Source organism: Scylla paramamosain, chromosome 47, assembly GCF_035594125.1.
Source record: "Scylla paramamosain isolate STU-SP2022 chromosome 47, ASM3559412v1, whole genome shotgun sequence".
Lineage (NCBI taxonomy): Eukaryota > Metazoa > Arthropoda > Malacostraca > Decapoda > Portunidae > Scylla > Scylla paramamosain.
The window spans coordinates 1,664,018-1,682,500 of record NC_087197.1 but is presented as its reverse complement, the minus strand read 5'-3'; the positions used below and the strand labels follow the sequence as shown (position 1 = coordinate 1,682,500).

General features: G+C 48.9%; 3 protein-coding genes across 6 annotated transcripts in view; 1 reads left to right on the top strand and 2 right to left on the bottom strand.

Annotated features, from left to right (window-relative positions):
- LOC135095080 (uncharacterized) overlaps positions 1-1,455 on the bottom strand; it is a 10,408-nt gene extending 8,953 nt beyond the window's left edge. For both annotated transcript variants that reach the window (XM_063995766.1, XM_063995767.1), the window contains exon 1: positions 1,180-1,455. In XM_063995766.1, coding sequence (XP_063851836.1) covers positions 1,180-1,453 — 274 coding nt within the window. In that variant the 5' untranslated portion in view covers positions 1,454-1,455. The remainder of the gene's footprint in view (positions 1-1,179) is intronic.
- A 1,662-nt stretch (positions 1,456-3,117) lies between these two features.
- On the bottom strand, positions 3,118-13,434 carry LOC135095079 (uncharacterized). 2 transcript variants are annotated; one of them, XM_063995765.1, is made up of 4 exons: positions 13,296-13,434; positions 5,716-5,808; positions 4,335-4,509; positions 3,118-4,151 (listed from the first exon to the last, which is right to left on the bottom strand). In XM_063995765.1, exons 2-4 carry the CDS (start codon positions 5,766-5,768, stop codon positions 3,126-3,128), a joined length of 1,254 nt encoding a protein of 417 aa, XP_063851835.1. In that variant the 5' UTR covers positions 5,769-5,808; positions 13,296-13,434; the 3' UTR covers positions 3,118-3,125. The 2 variants fall into 2 exon arrangements, with proteins under 2 accessions (XP_063851835.1, XP_063851834.1); XM_063995764.1 differs by lacking the exon at positions 13,296-13,434 and adding an exon at positions 7,016-7,504.
- On the top strand, positions 8,245-17,209 carry LOC135095082 (peflin-like). Of its 2 annotated transcripts, XM_063995769.1 has the most exons (6): positions 8,245-8,457; positions 9,824-9,910; positions 12,221-12,365; positions 12,612-12,776; positions 13,328-13,471; positions 13,811-17,209. In XM_063995769.1, the coding sequence occupies exons 1-6, from the start codon at positions 8,452-8,454 to the stop codon at positions 14,032-14,034; spliced, it is 771 nt and encodes a 256-aa protein (XP_063851839.1). In that variant the 5' UTR covers positions 8,245-8,451; the 3' UTR covers positions 14,035-17,209. The 2 variants fall into 2 exon arrangements, with proteins under 2 accessions (XP_063851839.1, XP_063851840.1); XM_063995770.1 differs by lacking the exon at positions 9,824-9,910 and having other exon boundaries at positions 8,263-8,457.
- Positions 17,210-18,483: the final 1,274 nt, after the last annotated feature.

Genomic DNA, 18,483 nt, shown 5'->3' with positions numbered 1-18,483 from the left:
TAACAATACCAATAATAACGATAACAGTCAATCAATACCCAATACATTAAGTTAACGAAAACAAGTCCCACCATAGAAAACGGTTGTCTTCAAGGGGTAACTCAACACGAGGGAATGAACGACTCGTGACACCTAACGTTGTATTACCAAAGGATTAATTATTGCGAGGGGAAGGCGCGGGGGAGAAAGAGAAAGGAGAGTAATGAAGGAATATAATAAATGCTAGTGTGGAAAGGTAAAATGAGAGCAATAAAGGGGAAAAAGAAGAAGGGGAAAGAGAGGAAGAGAGGAACGGAGGAGAGGGTTGACGAGGGAAAGAGAAGAGAGGAGAGGGAGGAATTGTAGACGGCAAGGAGAGACACGAGGTAGGAGAGAAAAGAAAGGAAGGAAGAGAAAGACAAAATGAAAGGGAAAGGAAAGAAAAAAAAGGAAAATATGAAAAGGAACAGGAAAGAAACGAATGGGAATATGAATAAAATAAAATAAAATAAAATAAATAAATGAAAATAAATAAATGAAAATAAAATAAATGGGGATGAAAAAGAAGAGTAAAAAAGATAAATGAAAAGGAAGAGGAAGGAAACTGAGAAGACTACAGCTGAAAAGAACAGGGGAGAAGGGAAGAGGAAGAGGAGGAAGAGGAGGGGGGAGGTGTACAGCAAAACAGTTGTGGTACAGAAGTCACGTGAGGGGAGAGAGGAGAGAGGAGAGGGGAGAGGGGAGAGGGGAGAGGAAGAGACACACTCGTCCGCAGATCTTATCATTCCCCAACAGACTGCACGCCATCTGACACGGGGAGGGGGGCGGGCGCGGGGGGGAGTAGGGAGTGGGGAGTTTGCTGGGTGTGATGCAGTGAAGTGGGGTAGGAACGGTTAACAGCGCTCTCTCTCTCTCTCTCTCTCTCTCTCTCTCTCTCTCTCTCTCTCTCTCTCTCTCTTGTGTAGCTCCTTAACTGGTATCCTTGTGCATTGAGAAAACCAAGTTCAGGGTGTTTCTGAGGTGAAAGGGATGGTGTAGAATGGGTATAGGGTGATGAAGGGGAGGGGACATCAGAAACATCACCATTTCACCAAACAGAGCGGTGTTGAAGGAATGTTCTGGGGTGAAGGGGGTGTATGCTGGGGTGTGCTGGGGTGTGTGAGGGGATGGGGTGCTGTGTAGGGGTGCAGCAACACTTACCAGGGGTGTAGGAGTGTGCTGAGTGGTGGAGATGCCCCTGGATGTCCCCGGTGCTGCCCCCCAGGTGGTGCTGCGTGGCGGAGGCGAGGCAGGAGGAGGACAGCACGGACTCTGGCCTCAGCACGGGGTGTCTGTAGGGGCGCGGCGGAGAGGCGGGCGGGGAGGGCGGTGGGGGGCGCTTGTAGTGGTAGTGCGGCAGTGTGTGGTAGTGGTGGTGGTGGTGGTTGTGGTGTGGCGGTGCGTGGTCCCTCAGGCGCAGGGAACTGTGTAGCATCTGTGTGGTGTCCTGCGGCGATGCCCTCTGGAGGATCTTGGTGTAGAGGCTCTGCTGCAGCGTGGCGAGGACAGAACGTGCGGGGGAGGGAGCGAGGAAGGCTGGAGGGGCGGGCGTGGGGCGTGACCTCTGGCTCCACGGCCCACTCAGGCGGTCTGGCAGGGGCGTGTAGGATGCCTCGTGAACCCTGGGTCTGGGCCGCGGGTGCCTGGTGGGGCTGCGCGGCGGGGAGGCGGTGGGGGGAAGTCGTGGTGTGCCGATCAGCAGGCGTGGCCCACGCTGCGGTATGGGCTCTCAGCAGGCGTGACCCGCGCCGTGGTGTGCCGCTCAGCAGGCGTGCCCCGCGCAGCGATATAGCTGTCAGCAGGCGTGCCCCGCGCCGTGGTGTGCCGCTCAGCAGGCGTGCCCCGCGCAGCGATATAGCTTGTCAGCAGGCGTGCCCCCGCTCCGTACCGTGCCGCTCAGCAGGCGTGCCCCGCGCAGCGATATAGCTGTCAGCAGGCGTGCCCCGCTCCGTGCCGTGCCGCTCAGCAGGCGTGCCCCGCGCCGTGGTGGTGGAGGTGCCCTGGGAGGTCCTGGGAATGGCGGGGGTCTGCGTGCCGGCGTGGTGCAGGCCCCTGGTGCTCGCCGCCCCTCTTGCTGGCTCGAGCACCGCTGTGTCGTGGCTCCCTCCCTCCTCCTCCACCTTCTCCCTGGCCATCTCTTCCGCCTCCTCTTCCTCCACCTCCACTTCCACTTCCATTCTGTCTTCCTCTTCTTTCATTTTGTTCTCCATTTTCACTTTTTCCTCCCCCTAATCCTCCGTGGACAAGGTCCACGCCTCCACTGGATGCTGTGGGTCCAAGGGGCACCGTGGTGCCAACGGCGGCGGTGGTGGTGGTGGTATCCCGGCCATCAGTCGCTGGTTGTGGTGTGGTGGTGGCATGTTCGCCTTCACCACGTGCTGGAGTGGTGGCAGCGGCACCTCGGTGATCAGGAGCTGCTCCCGTGGTGGTGGTGGTGGTGGTGGTGGTAGTGTCCCGATGGTGGTCTGCAGGTGGCGGTGGCGTGGTGCTGCCGTGGTGCGGTTGGTCCGTCGTGGTGGTGATGGTGATGGTCGCTTCGTCCTCCGCCGCGGCATCACCACCATCGTCGTCATCGCGGTCCTCGCTGGAGCCCGCCAGCGCCGCGTCCCTCCCCGCCGCCTGGGTGCCGCCGTCAGCCGCGGTTGACTCCGTCTCCCCCACCACCGCCGGAGTGTTCGCCTCTGGGACACCGTGGTCGGCGGCGCGTGGCCCCTGGGGCGGCGCCGTCACTACCACCTCCCGCACAGTGGGCTCGTAGCTCTCCAGGGACACCAGGGGCGGGGACTGGGCATCGTCGGACTCCAGCAGGAAGGGGGAGGGGGGCGCTACGTCGTGCGGGGAGTAGTGTCCGCTGGTGCCGCTGGCCGCGCTGTCTGGCGGCGAGAGAGGCGGCGAAGGAGGCGGCGAGGGAGGCGGAGAGGGCAGGGCGGGGCGGCGGCGCGGGGAGTCCATGGAGTCCTCGCTGTCCAGGCCGGCGAGAGGGAGCGGTACGCGCTCCTCGTCGTGGCTCAGGGACTCGTACAGGAAGTTGTCGTCCTCAGCTAGGTCCGGCGAGGCTGTGGCGATCCAGGCCTGGCGCCGCGGGGCGGGGGTGGGCGGCTCCAGGCTCACCCGCACCCCCGCGGCCGTCCCGCTGAGGGAGGGCGGCCCCGAGGAGCGGCTGCCCTCAAAGGTGAACTCCGGGTGGCTGTCCGTGGAGGTGAGGGATACCAGGGCGTCCTCCAGGGCGCGCGGGGAGCCCACGTCCTGCAGGCTGGAGCTGCGGCTCTCGAAGGTGATGACGCACCCGTACTGGCCCCCCCACCGCGGCCCCGCCCACCACCACCACCACCACCGCCGCCACTACCAACACCTGCCTCCTCCTCCTCCTCCTCCTCCTCCTCCTCCTCTTCCTCCTCGAAGTCTGAGTCAGACTCTGACTGTGCCAACAGCCGCGCCACGCGCCGCTCCTGCGCCAGCGCGTCCAGTCGCAGCAGCGCCGCCTCGGTGCGCAGCGAGGACGTGCGGGCTGCAGACAGCGCGGCCTCCACCTCCACCTCCTCACAGGACACCTCGCCTTGCACCCGTCGCCGCCGCGTGCGGGACACCCTGTTACGAGGTCCGCCGAAGGCGTCCTCGGAGTCCGGTGAGGGCGAGGTAGAGGATGGTGGGTGGTGGTGCAAGTGGTGGTGGATGCCGTGGTGGGGCGGGGTGCCGGCCTCGTCGCCAGCCACACACACGCCGCTGCTGCCGGAGGACAGGCCGGCCAGCAGGCGTGAGCTGGTGCGGGACAGATCAGCCGCCACGCGGAAGGCCCGCGAGAAGGCGGGAGACGGGGTGGCGGCTGGCAGGGGGCGGAGGTCTCCGAGAGATGCCGAAGCTCCCCCGCGGGTCAAACCACCCCGCCCCGACCTGGCGCGAGGAGCGTCGCCCCACTCATCGCGAGCAGAAGGCGGCGGGGAGGGGCCCGCCCTGCTGGGGAGCGCGGTGGAGGACACCCAGCGGCGGGCGTTGGGCGAGGGGTGCAGGTAGCGGCGCCGCAGGTCCGGGACGTGACCCAGGAAGGCGCCTGCCGCGTCCCCCGCCACGAACAGCTCCACCGCAGCCCGGTGTGGAGACACGTGGAACGCGTCCACCGGCCACTCCCGCTCACCCTGCAACATACACGTGTCGTCAACACACACACACACACACACACACACACACACACACACACACACACACGTGCATGCCCCAGTCCCACGCCCGGCACGCCCCGGCACACACATGACCCAGCTCGGGACCCACAGACATGCACCCCAGGCACGCCCCTGCTCCCCCTGGCCTCACACACTCACCTTGCCCCTGACGTGGATGAATCCTGTGTGGAGGCCGCAGGGCACGGGTGTGGGCGGGGCCTCGTACCAGCCCAGGTGTTGCTGCCAGGTGAGGCACACCTGCGTGCCCGTCACGGAGGTCAGCACCAGCCACACCTCCTGCGTCTGGCACCGCACCGTCCGACACCAGCGGAATCTGTGTGGAGAGTGTTGTACCGCACACTGCCACCACTGCACGACTCAACACAGCACTGCACACCTCAACACAACACAGCACAACACATGGCCCACGCGGTGATCAATACAGCACGCAGCCACAACCACCTATCACCACCTGTCTGCTGCTGCTGCTGCTGCTGCTGCCTGGCGCATCCCTCACCCCATGCACTCGCCACCACCTGCCCCGCCGCTCTTATCCTCACTACTACTACTACTACTACTACTGCTACTACACCAATACCAACACTCATTCCCTCCACACAGCCAGGCAGCCAGTCGGACAGTCAGCACCAGGGCGGTGAACTAACAGGAAAACAGGTGAGGCGGTTGACCTCCTGCAGGACACGCTAGGGAGGACACCCACCCTGTGTGTGTGTGTGTGTGTGTGTGTGTGTGTTCTTCTATATCAGTTCTTTCCGGAAAATTATATTGTGTGGATCGTAAGAGGGTGCACGTGATTGGCTACATAATACATTCTTTTAATCATTAGTATCTGTCCTTATGTACATTACTTATGCTCAATAAATTATCTATCTATCCATTTATCTATCTACCTATCTATTTGGGCACCACCATCACCACCACCACCACCACCTCACACAACGTCTGCTCTCAACCTTCCCCAGATAGGCAGGCAGAGGAGGAGCACCAGGAGGCCACACCACCCTGTCACCCCTACCACCCTGGCCCCGCACAGCACCACAGCATCATACCACAACACCGCTACACTGCAGGAGACTTCTAAAGGCAACTGGTAGGGGATAAGAATGACGATGGTAATATACACACACACACACACACACACACACACACAAAAGAAAATAGATAAATAAGTAGATGGTAATGATAATACAAATCCAGATAGCGGTGAAATTAATGCATAAAATAAAGATAAAGAAAAAAATGAAGAGGAAGAAGAAGAGATGGAGAAAAGGAGACGAAGAAGAAGGAGGAAGTGGAAAAAAAAGAAGGAAGACATGAAGCGTAGATGATAAATAACATTACTAGTAAGGTGAGAGAGAGAGAGAGAGAGAGAGAGAGAGAGAGAGAGAGAGAGAGAGAGAGAGAGAGAGAGAGAGAGAGAGAGAGACCCACCACCACTTCCTCATCTCTCACACTGATCCCAGCCAGGCAGACAGCACACCCTCCCCATGCAAGCGCCAACACAACACTGCTTACTCACGTTATCTCAGGCTGGATGCTGCTGCCGGGGCTGATGGCGGTGGAGGTTGTCATGGCAACGTACTGGCGGGGGAACACGGGTCCTCCCAGATAACTGAAAGATGTATGGTGATCCTAATGTCACTAGTGGTGGTGGTGGTGGTGGAAGAAGGAATGTTATTGTTGTCATTGATGGTGTGGTGGTGGTACTGGTGGTGATGGTAATGGTGGTGGTAGTAGTGGTAGTATATGATGAGAGAGAGAGAGAGAGAGAGAGAGAGAGAGAGAGAGAGAGAGAGAGAGAGAGAGAGAGAGAGAGAGAGAGAGAGAGAGAGAGGCGCTGCTGATGATGATGGCAATGCTTATAGTAATGTTTATAATAATGACGATTTAATATTGATGATCACACAGAAGTAGTTTCAAGATGATGATGATGATGATGATGATGATGATGATGATGATGATGATGATGCTGATGATGAGGAAGGGAAGATGAGATGAAAATTATTAGGAAAGATGAAAAAAAAATAATAATAACTGGTACTAATGGATAAGAAGAAGTAAAACAAATACAAATAAATAAATAAATAAATAAATACTTATGTATATATTAACACGAACAATATTGATGCTCCCTTCATGGCAACAAAAAAAACAATGACCCAAATATGGCAACACAATCTTAGCGGGAGCCTCACACACACACACACACACACACACACACACACACACACCTTCTATGAGTAAAGACATTTCATTAATAAAAAACACCCTACATGAACCAATACTCTTATCGATAACTAATAGAATATACTGACGATACTGAACATTTATTTTCGTTAATATTGCTTAATAATCATAGCGGTTCAAATTAAAGGGGTTTCTTCTCATTCTTCTCCTATTATTGACCAAGACGTAAGCTTCTCTTCCTCCTTCCCTTTTTTTCCCCCCTCTCTCGCTTTGCCTTCCCTTCTCTCCTCCCTCCCTCCCTCCCGTTCAGTCTTGCTCGAAAGCTGTTACGCTTCCGCCTTTGGTTCACTGGTTTGAGGTGAAAGTCTCTCTCTCTCTCTCTCTCTCTCTCTCTCTCTCTCTCTCTCTCTCTCTCTCTTAGATTCATATTGTTCATTGATCACAGCTTGCACAGGTATACATAAAGATAACATAACAAATAAGAAAACCGTAAATTAACAAATCACACAAACACACACACACACACACACACACACTCTCTCTCTGAACTGTCACATACTCCCTCTCTCTCTCTCTCTCTCTCCAACAGCAACCCCCTTAACTCTTACTACTGTGCCATGACCCACACATACCATGGTGCCTAGGGCGTGATGCTGGCACTGCAGCGAGGGTGCCACTCCCTAACTACAGTGCCAAGAGGAATACGTGAGGTCTGGAGGGTGCCACGTGATCCTAGGTGATGCCACTTTACCACAGGGAGTGCCACGGGGGGGGTGGGTGCGCAGGGTGTTGGCAAGGAGAAGTGCCACGCCCACCGAGACACGTGTAACACCCCTCCTCGCTGCCCACGTGACACTGACCAAAGCAAGGAGGCAAAAGTTCCTTGGATAGATGCCAAGTGCCATCTTTTTTTCAGCTTTTCATATACTTAGTCGTTTTCTGTTATGTTTGGGTGTATTTGGGAAGTTTCCTTGGTAGTGAGGGTTGGTGCTGTGTTCCTCGTATTGCTCTTTGGTTAGTTTTGGTCAATACGTGGTGAGATATATTGGATTTCTTGGTATATTGCAAGTGTTATTCTACGCACGCGCCCGTATTCAGAATTACCGCCCTTTGCAAACTCTGATGGTACTTCTGTGTATTTTGTTTCGTAATATTTCTAGTATTCCATCCTGTACACATTTCTTATTTTGGTGATGGTTTGTATGGGTGTCACAGTGTTGCAACTCAAAACAGCTACAGCTCTTGATTATGCCCTTTCAATGTTATGTACCCGTTTGAGCTATCCTCTTAAAAAAAATAGTAATGATAAAATAAATTAATAAAACATATGCAGAAAAAAATATTAAGCAAAATCTTTTCATCCCTATTATACAAAGAATACAAAGAATAACCTTGCTTGATACAAATATATTGAAATGGAGCCGAAATATACCAAGGAAAACCCTTTAACTAATCCTTTCCTTTATCTGCTGTCTGAGATCTCTAAAAACACCTATTACTACTATTCTTGAGCCCTCATTCTCAAACACATTGTTCTCTCACTGTAACTATTTTCAAAGCCACACAGATGATTAGCCGAGTTCTCAAGACTGTTTCTCCTGATAATATTGTAGAAATCTCTTTAACCTGCCACTGGAACCATAAAAAAGCACCCTTGAAAACCCGTGTCACTTCAACAAAGCTGTTTCCATAGGCCACTAACTGAGTTCTCAAGACTATTTCTCCTGTTAATAATATAGAAAGCTTACCAATATATCACTAGAACTATAAAAACGCCCTTGAAAACCCGTGCAACACCAGCTAGAGCCTTCTGAATGTAATGTAACAAGGGAAGGAGAGCGAGCCGAATGTTAAAAGCTCCGAACTTACCAGTCACTTGAGTATGGGAGGGGGTGGGGGTGAGTCAGGCAGTAGTTACTAGTGTTAGCCAGGCAGTGTAGGTTCAGGTGTTATCGTTTGCTCTGTATCTCTGAGTCCTTCCCCGGAACACCCAACAGGCAGAGGGGAAGCAGCGGCCACCCAGAGGACACCCAGTCACCCACAGCCTCAGTGCAGCCTCCTGACAACCATGAGTGTGAGAAAAGACCTCATTATGTAGTTTTATCATTGGACCATCTTTCCTGTTTGAAGTGTGAGGGAAGTTGTGTGGCGCTCTCTCTCTCTCTCTCTCTTTCTCTTTCTCTCTCTCTCTCTCAAAATATTGATACTATGGTGAAAGTTTATTTTTTGTGTGTTTATTATGCAAAATATTGGGTATACGAGTTAGTATGTTGATAAGTACATTACATAAGAATACTGTTGAGTGTTTTAAAGTGACGTAAGGGACTAATTATGGGAAACAGTTCCGTAGGGCATTGATCAGAATGAGTCAGATCCTCATTGGTGGCCCTCGGGATAGGACAAAGTAATGGATTCATGTTTTGTAGTAGATTCAGCTTTAATTAATTCTCTAATGAGTTTTTAAGAGGGCCGGGCTACACTCGGTCATCCGGTTGTTAGTGCTGAGTCATTGGGAACTTCTTAACCCTTTGACTGCCGTTTGGTATACCTTTCGCTCATCACCAATCACTCTGAGACACCTTTACTTGTTCTACCGTCACATCCAACCTCTGAACTAGGAAGAAATTGCAAAATGGATTCTTTTTCATCGCTAACTTTCTTTTACGTGCTTATAAAGACCACGCATTGCTTGTAGTACAGCTAATCATTTGGTATCACAGGGAAAGGGTTACAGTGTATAGATAGGCATACTGGTTCATTGCATCACCCAATATATTTTTATTTCGATAGGCCTGAGAGGAGAATGGGGCAGTAGGGAGGTTATCTTATCAGTACTCTCCCCTCCCTGGGATTATGGTGGGGGTGAGGGGAGTTGGGGGGTCATTGATGTAACACTAGGTATACGTTTAAGAGTTTTTAGTGATCAGGAAGTTTGAAAGTGAAGAATGATTGTTATCTGCTTTATCTCTCTCTCGCTGATAAGTGGCAGGAAATAATGCTGAGGTGATGTGTTGGTGGTGATGGTGAGGGATTGTGAAATGCTGTGTGGAGATAGGTATGAAGTTATGAGGGGCTGTGGGAGGAAGAGATGGGGACTGGATGTGAGAGAGAGAGAGAGAGAGAGAGAGAGAGAGAGAGTGTATGCATGTCATCTATATAAATGTATGCAGGTTTCGAGTCAATCTTATGCTATCCTGTCTCTGTATTTACACATTTATCTACTTTTCTTGAACCATTTGTGTGTGTGAGTGTGTCTGGGCTTGTAGTGTTCAGGCATGTTGAATTTTCAGTGTGTGTGTGGATGGGTGTATGGATGGATAGATGGGTGGGTGTATGTGTGAGCACCTGCCTTTGTGTATGTAGCGTTTTTCAGTGTAAACATATGTGACTCGTGTAGGCATCTGTGTCGGCACATAAGGAGTGAAAGTGGTGTGTTGCAGGGCTATCCAGGGTATGGAGCACCGCAGGGAGGCTATCGCGGCCAGGCGCCTCCACAGACAGGATATCCAGGCAGCCAGGTTCCCGGGGTGAGAGCTGGAATCCCCTTCACAGCCCCTTGACCCCATGCTTCTCTCACTGACCTCCTGCTTCTCTTTCTCCCCTACACTCCTTCCTTCGTTCTCATCTATGCCTCTTCCTTTTCTCCCTTGTCTTGCGTTGCCCGTTAGCTTTTTCTAATTCTCCTTTCATCCCTCTCTTACTCATCTTACAGTTCCCTTGCCCCCTGCTTGTTCTCTCTCTCTTCCATACACTCTCCTTTCCTTCCTTTGTTCCTATCTTTGCCTCTTTCTTTTTTCCCTTGTCTTGTGTTGCCCTTCTGCTTTCTCTAATTCTCCTTTCATCCCTCTTACTCATCTTACAGTTCCCTTGCCCCCTGCTTGTTCTCTCTCTTCCATACACTCTCCTTTCCTTCCTTTGTTCCTGTCTTTGCCTTTCTTTTCTCACTTGTCTTGTGTTGCCCTTTTGCTTTTTTCTAATCCTCCCATCCCTCTTACTCCTCTCTCTCTCTCTTGCATAACCTCCCCTTTGTGCCTCCAATCTTACCAAACTATTTATATCTCATGTCTGCTTCTGAGAACGACTCTTAGGTGGTGGCTGTGACAGAGGAGGCTGCCTTTATTCCTGTCTTCAATTCTTCATTTCTCCTTTCTCCCCTTCAGATATTTTTCCCTACAAGTCTTCGTTTATTCCTTACTGCTTCGTTTAATCATACGTCATTCTTCTGTTACTTCTCTCTCTCTCTCTCTCTCTCTCTCTCTCTCTCTCTCTCTCTCTCTCTCTCTCTCTCTCTCTCTCTCTCTCTCTCTCTCTCTCTCTCTCTCTCTCTCTCTCTCTCTCTCTCTCTCTCTCTCTCTCTCTTCTTGTCCTCATAAGGTGTAACCCTCTCTTTTGACCCCTTCTGTGCTCCCTAATGCAATCCTTTGCATTTGCTTATGTCAGTGTCATGGCGTGATGCTAAATTTCCCTGTTCTACGTACTGAAGATGAGGACGAGAATGTGTATGTATATTCACGATCTGGTGACGTTATCGGGAGCTGTAAATATTAGTGTTGAGATGAAGGCCTGAGTAAGTTGAAGCTGTTGAGTTGTGTGGCTTGTCGCTCTTGCATGTGGAGGAGTTACTGGGATTATATCTGAGTAAGTAGAGGAGGCGGTAAGTCTAGTTTGTGTGGCTTAGTTATCGTTAAGTTAGTTAATTGGTTTAGTTTGCTGCTCTTAGTGTGTGCATGTAACTAAGGGTATATTGGTGTGATAAGTTTGATAGGGGTGGTCAGTTGAGTCTGTGTGGCTCAGGTTGATGGCAAGTTGGGTTTGTTTGGCTTAGTTTGGCTTTGGCTAAGTCAGGTTGCTGTTTTTTCATGCATGTATAAATTAAGTCTATGATAATGTGAGTAATTTGATAAAAGGTGGCAAGTTGACTTTGTGTGGCTCAGGTTGGCTTAGTGTGCCTTGGTGGGTTGATTTCTTGTGTGTGTTATGAGATAGTGTGTGTGTGTGCTTGTGTCGTCCTGCGCCCCAACCTGCTGTGACACCTAGCCTGCCCTCAGCCGTGTTCCTGGTGTCTTTGTATCCACAGTACTTCAAGTTTCTGTGCTTCTATCAGGAAAACTGGATCTGTTAGTGTGTGTTTTGTGAGTGGTGTGTGTGTGTGTGTGTGTGTGTGTGTGTGTGTGTGTGTGTGTGTGTGTGTGTGTGTGTGTTACCCTGTCTGTTCACTTATTGTACTTTAAAGTCATGGATGTTTGAGAGAGAGAGAGAGAGAGAGAGAGAGAGAGAGAGAGAGAGAGAGAGAGAGAGAGAGAGAGAGAGAGACCTTGACTGAATGCTAAACTAATACGTACTTGTAATCTTAATTAATTTGAGAACTTTTGTTTGTTTGTGTGACTAATGTATATCTCAAACATTGTTGTGGTGGTGGTGGTGGTGGTGGTGGTGTCATGATGGTGATGATGCAGATATGGTGGTGTAAATGGTAGTGATGGCATTGTAGATGGTGATGATCTAATAATAGTGGTGGTGGTGGTGGTGATATAATGACTGATGAAGTGGTGGTGATGAGATTGATGGAGTTGTGGTGGTGGTGGTGATATGATAATGGTGAGGGTGGCAGCATGATAGTGAGGTAGATGAAAGTAAGGATGATGATAATGGTGTGTGTAAATAGACATGGTAATAGTGATGGTAGTGGTGATGAGGAGGCTGGTGATGCAATAGTGATGTTGATGGCATGAGAGACAGTAAGTGTGGTGATGATGATGGTGCAACAGTAATAACATATGATGCAAAAAGTAACAAATAACAAGGATAATGGTGATGACAGTGCAATCCCATTCTAGGGTTACCCCGGACAGCAGCCTTATGGGTACCCAGGGCAGCAGCCTCCCCCAGGGGCCTACCAGCAACAACCAGGAGGATACCCAGGCCAGCAGCCTCCTCCTGGGGCATATGGGCAGCCTCAGCCCGGTGGATACCAAGGGCAGGGTGAGTGTGGTGTGTGTGGCGTGTGTTGGGCTGCTAGTGGTGGTGGTAGTGGTAGAAATTATAGTTGTAGTAATAGCAGTAATGGTATTAGTGGTGTGTTTGAGATGTATTATGGCTTGTAGTAGTAGTAGTAGTAGTAGTAGTAAATACAGTACATACTCAGCCAAAAAGTTATTTATCCCACACCTTCTCAGTACACCCCAATACACACCCTTCCCACACTGATCCCACCTTGCAATCCCTCAGGTTACCCTGGCCAGGCCCCTCCTGGTATGGACCCCAACATAGCGTCATGGTTCCGAGCTGTGGATCAGGACAACTCAGGACAGATCAATGCCAAGGAGCTGCGCCAGGCCCTTCAGAATGGAAACTGGTCCAACTTTTCAGAGGAAGCTTGTCGGCTAATGATCTGTGAGTATATATGTGTGTGTGTGTGTGTGTGTGTGTGTGTGTGTGTGTGTGTGTGTGTGTGTATGTATGTATGTATGTATGTATGGTGAGGCCTGACTTGTATATATGACAAAAGCATTGCACAATAAGAATATGTATTAGGAGGAGGATATGGAAGAATACTAAATGCAGGAAGAGATGCACAAAGATAAGTATTAGTAAGAAAGAAGGAATGCATAAGAAAAGTAAATATCAGGAGGATGACAAGGAATGCTACATGGAAAAAAGGAATGCATGAGGGGAATAAATATTAACAGGAGGAGGAGGAGGAGGAGGAAATGAAGAAAGAAATATGCAGGAAGAGTGAATACCAAGAGGAGAAATAGTAGTAGTAATATATGAAAAAGAATGCACAAGAAAATAGGAAGAAGAGATGGAGAAGAAGGAGGAGGAACATTATATGAAAGAAAAAATATATAAAAATAAACATATGGAGGAGGATGAAGAGGAGGAGAATAAGAGAAAAACAACATGCCCCACCTCTTCCACACTGACTCCTCTCTTCTCTGCAGCCATGTTTGACAGCGACCGCACTGGCACCATCAACATGCAGGAGTTTGGTCAGCTGTTCACCTTCATCAACCAGTGGACTGAGGTGTACCGCAGGTTTGACCGTGACAACTCTGGCACCATCGATGAGGGGGAGATGAATACTGGTGAGTGCATCAATGTGTGAGGGTGTCTCTGAAATTACTTATATTGAGGGATGTGTTAGGATATAATTTATATGTGTTTTTATGTATATGTTTGTACACATGCTGACATCTGCCCATAAAGCTAAACTGAACTAACCCAATTAGATCTGACCTCACACTGACGCCCTCTGTCCACAAACTAACCTAAATTAAACTAGCGTTAGAAGTTCCTTAACTAACCTAACCCAGTTTGTTCTAACTCCACACTGACGTCCTCTGGCCACAACCTAACCAAACCTTAACTAAGAATAGAGATTCCTGAATTAACCTAATCTAATGTACCCTCTGGCACACCTACAGCCCTGCAGCAGATGGGTTACCGCCTCAGCCCACAGTTCATCTCGTTCCTGGTGTTCAAGTTTAACCCACAATCCCGCAAGGTGACTCTGGACAACTTCATCGTGTGTAACATTCAGCTACGCAACCTTACCGAGGCCTTCAAGAGCCGGGACCGAGAGATGAAAGGGATCATTTCCATCAGTTACGAGGACTTTGTTAACATGGCTTTCACCTCACTCATGTAGCAGGGGTGAGGGTGGTGGTGCTGGTGGTGGTGAATGAGTGGCTGATGTGTTGGCTAGTTGGGTATTGGCTGACTGACTAAGTGACTGACTGACTGATTGAAGGTTGACTTACTGACTGGCTGTTAGTGGTGAGTGTTGATTGACTGGCTGAGTGACCGACTGGGTAGTGGTGGTGCTGGTTATCTGACTGACAGAATACCCCGTCTTGATTTCTTGACCAGCTGAATGTGGCGAGGGATGGCTGTGTCACCCACTGAAGGAACCACAACACCTTTGGTCTTTGTGGTTCCTGGGTGACATGGATGGAATGATGGAGGTGTACTGTGTATGCTGCTCTGCCTTCCCCACCAGCTGTAGCAGTGTGCACATGTCACATGTAAGAAAGAGACAGCTGATGAAGTTTGTGTTACTTTGCATTTCGGTATGTTTTGTTACCAAGGAAAGTATTAAATTTTATATAGATGAAAAATTAAAATAAGGTATACTGCTTTGTATTTTTTACAAGCTGTAGTAGTGGTAGGAATTGTTCTCATATAAGGAAGGTGACCTCAGGCGAACAAAAATTTACTGCAGCTTTGCATTTGTCACCACCTTCAGTCATGGGGTTGGTGCAGAAGAATTCAGCATGCTTCACCACACAGCATTGCACACCACCTGTGGCAATGGTGGTCAACTTATGCTATATATGGAAGTAACCTCAACTGAACAAACATCTACATACCAGGCCAACAGTTCCACACAGGGTGGCCCAGACAAAGCACCACACACTCACACTCTTATCCCCGTCAGCCTCTGGTGGCAAAAAATGATCCTTCTCATGTTTTTTATCAACTAAAGTAGTAATAGTAATTTACTTTCCATACTAAGTTCACCACATACACTTGGGCAGCCGTGCACGTCACTGCCTCACAATCATGGTGGCATGGTGAATGAAAGTATTGCAGCGTTTTCTTCCTCCAGCATCAAGAAACACAGTGCTGCAACACTTGCTACTCATGGAGAATGTGGCTCGCCTTTTTCTCTCCCTCTCCATGATCAATATTTACTGTGGGTTATTAATGAAATATATAAAGGCAAGGTAACTTTTAACTCTCTCAACCATGCAGGGCACTAAGCCTGTCAAGTCCAGCTTCTCCATGAGTGGCAAGCCCAGACTCCTGCCTCCTGTGTCGTGTTGCTCTGCCATCACTTCAGGGACTCTGTGTGGCCTTACCCTGGTGCACTTGAGAAGGGACTGCCTGATGATAATGTTAAGTGCTCATGTCTTTAACTTTTAGCCTTTTATTGGTAGCATAATAAGCCAGGCAGGTGTGAGCTTAAAATGGGTACTTATCCTTCAATCTCAAGTCTTTTGGTTGTACTTAAAGCAAATTAAAATTTATATGCTTAACACATTAGTGTGTTTGTGTGTCCCTGGCAGGCAGAAACAGTTTGGGCTGTCTCCTTTTTTACTGTAGCAGAGGACTGGTGCAATACTGAAGCTAAGGAGCTGTGACCTTGTGACCTGTAGCCTTGCCAGGACACCCTCAGCCAGTGTGGTGTGGTGTATGGCTTACCCCTTCACTATTGGGAAGGTCTTACTTTGCTGTGCAGGCTGATGGAAATGCTCATCTCTCAACACAGCATTAGATTATACTTTCAATGTTGTTTTTAAGTAAGATTCCAGATAAACATCTGGGAGTGGCTCACAATAATGATGTTGAATGTGTCATGAATTTGTTAGCTATGGCAAAGTAAATGATGTATAGAGATATAGTTACATGGTTTTAAAGACAGACAAGTGATCTGTAGCAGGTGTGTTGGTGGGAGAGGTGCTGGCCTTGGTGACAGCAGCCTGGCTGTAGCTGTGGTGCTGGGAGAGCTTTTATCAAAGAAGTAGATGAAAAGTACTTAGTTTTATCTTTAAAGTTTGTTGAGTGCAGTGACTAACTGTGTTACTGATGCTGATGCCTTGCCTGTTGAGGGCTGACAGGATGTGACAAACTTCTCACACTTTTTCATAAAGCTCTTGGCCTCTTCATGTAATGCAGGTCTTTAAGATACTTCGTGTTGTTTAACTGACTGTTGATTTTCGTCGTCGTTAAAACTAAAATCATGATTTATGTTGACTTATTTACTAACAAGACTGTAGCATGTTTGTTGTACAGTGGTGTGGCTGGTGTGTGATGCCCTTCCTGTGGTGGTGGTGTGGTTCTCTGTAGGGCACCTTTGTAATCAGGCTTCACTAGGGCCTGTAATACTACAAGTGTGTGGCTTGGTGACCTGCACACAGCATTCCTCTTATTAAGGAAATGGCCTGCACTCCTGTACTGTCATAATAGTGTTGTAATTGTTATGATAGTGCTTCCACTCACTGCCCATCCCCTGCCCCTCTCAGTATTGTGCTAAGTTTGTAAGCAAAAGGTTGCAAGTTGAGTCAAAGATTACAATATATAGTTTGTAATCCATTATAATATCAATCTGTGTACCAAGTCCAGGAGAAACATCACATCTTTTCTCATTACTGGAATAAAGAAAAGGAAGGAGTTCCTGCTCCCCTCATTCCGTCCCCTTTAGATGGTTTTCATGCTGCACAAGGAACATGGCAGTGTTCTCCAGCCCGGCTGTGAGTGTGTGGCCAACCTGTAGCAGTACTAACCTTCACTGCACAGCAAGCACCCGGTCACCACCAAGACTTGTCAGACACGAGGCAATGGGCTCGTTTTCCACACAGTCTCTTGCTAGCACGTGACTTTGGCAAATGACTATATCTTCCTATTAAAGCAACATGTGGGAGTGGAGAGACACATCAGCACACACCAATTCAGTGATGAGTTTGAAGTGTCAGGAAAAACTATCGTAGAATTCTTTCAATATTGTGAGAAACTCTGAAGCTTATCCAATCTAACGACGAGGACTGTAACGTGCAGTGTGGCCTTCCAGCTTTCTTACAGCTTTCCTTATATTCCTTATGTTCTCAACTTTAACCAATTATAACCTGACGTAACCTAAAAATAACAAGTTTTCATCTGACTCTTTTATCTGTGATTGTGTGTGTGTGTCTCTGTGGCTTGCTGTGCTGTGAAGTGAGGTGAACTGCACTCCTGCTGTCACTAGCTTGCCCTGAATTACCACTGCAGAAGTTATAATAGAACTGTTATTAACTAATTGCAATAAAACTATGTATTCTGTTAACTGTATGGCAGTTTTGTGTCCTTGTGGTGCCTGAGAACTTGTCCTGTCCGGTCTGTGTAGCACTAATGTTCACTGTCCCTTGCATTTACAATCCTGCATCTCTCGTGGTAGATAAGGTGGTGTACATAAGTAGTTTATCACAAGCAGGAACAAAATATCTGCTACTGGCAATCTTTCTTCCTCCTGTGTATCCTGCCTAACTCATCCTAGTGGCTATTCTTAGCATAAAGGTTACCATTACTATTATAACTACTGTTACTACCATGCTTTCTTACAACAGCAAATACTATTATCTCCATCATGACCATTACTACTTGTACTATCACGATACCTGTTATTGTGACACCACCAGCTTTGGGGACTCTTACCTGTGAAAAAACTGAAATGTGGAGATGCTTAAAATTCTGAATGATAGACAAAACTCTACACATATGGTAGCCATCAGCTCTGCCACACTTCTGCCATCAGTCGCTGTCACCACACTAACACTGATGAGTGACACGAGTGACAAGAAGTGGCAGGGATCAGAGGTAGTGTGGCACTGCTGGTGGAGGAGTGCATGGTGGAGAGACCGACATGCACTGAGAGGGAACTGTTGAGGAAGTGGAAGGTTCATAAAACAACAGAGTAACATGATATATCACTTTGAAGGCACATCAACAACAAGTGTGAGCAGTGTTGCCATTACCCCAAGGCTGGCAGGGTTACTGGAGCGTGGGGCAAACCGAGGGCATGGCATGGCAGGCAAGGAGGCAATACCCAAAATGTTTAAGATTCTCAACATGCAAAAAATAATCATCAGTGTCTCAGTGAAGTGAAGATTTGTTAATATTGATTTCTATTTTTTTATGTTGTAAGTGATGTGTGCTGTCTCTGGAGATGAGATGGGAACTGGATATTCTTGCTTTTAATTTGTTTTTCTAACACAATAAAAACAATTTCTGTCTCAGTGAATATTCTGTGGATGGAAATTACCTTTCTTTAAATCACACTTCTTTCTGCATAAATATTTAATGGTGAAAAGGTTGAGGTGGGGGGGAGGTGCAACATGTACATATCCCCCCCACACCCCTGCCCCGTCCTGCCCAGCCCCCACGCAGTTGTGCCCAGCCTGCCCGACGCAACAGGTCACCTGCTTGGAGCACCACTCGGACACTGCCAGGGTCACACTAAACTGGCTGCGGCTGAACCTCGGTGTCGTGCCCTCAGGACTGTCACCATGTTTACGACTACTTACCACCTCTGTCACTGTTTCTCTCATTACTACATGAAAGG

Coding starts and splice junctions, on each gene's coding strand:
- LOC135095082 (XM_063995769.1), top strand. Junction 9,911..12,220: donor CAGGCAGCCAGGTTCCCGGG/GTGAGAGCTGGA, acceptor ATCCCATTCTAG/GGTTACCCCGGACAGCAGCC. Junction 12,777..13,327: donor AGCTTGTCGGCTAATGATCT/GTGAGTATATAT, acceptor TCTTCTCTGCAG/CCATGTTTGACAGCGACCGC.
- LOC135095079 (XM_063995765.1), bottom strand. CDS start 5,768: ATGACAACCTCCACCGCCATCAGCCCCGGCAGCAGCATCCAGCCTGAG. Junction 4,510..5,715: donor AGCATCCAGCCTGAGATAAC/GTGAGTAAGCAG, acceptor CTCTCCACACAG/ATTCCGCTGGTGTCGGACGG. Junction 4,152..4,334: donor TCATCCACGTCAGGGGCAAG/GTGAGTGTGTGA, acceptor TGTATGTTGCAG/GGTGAGCGGGAGTGGCCGGT.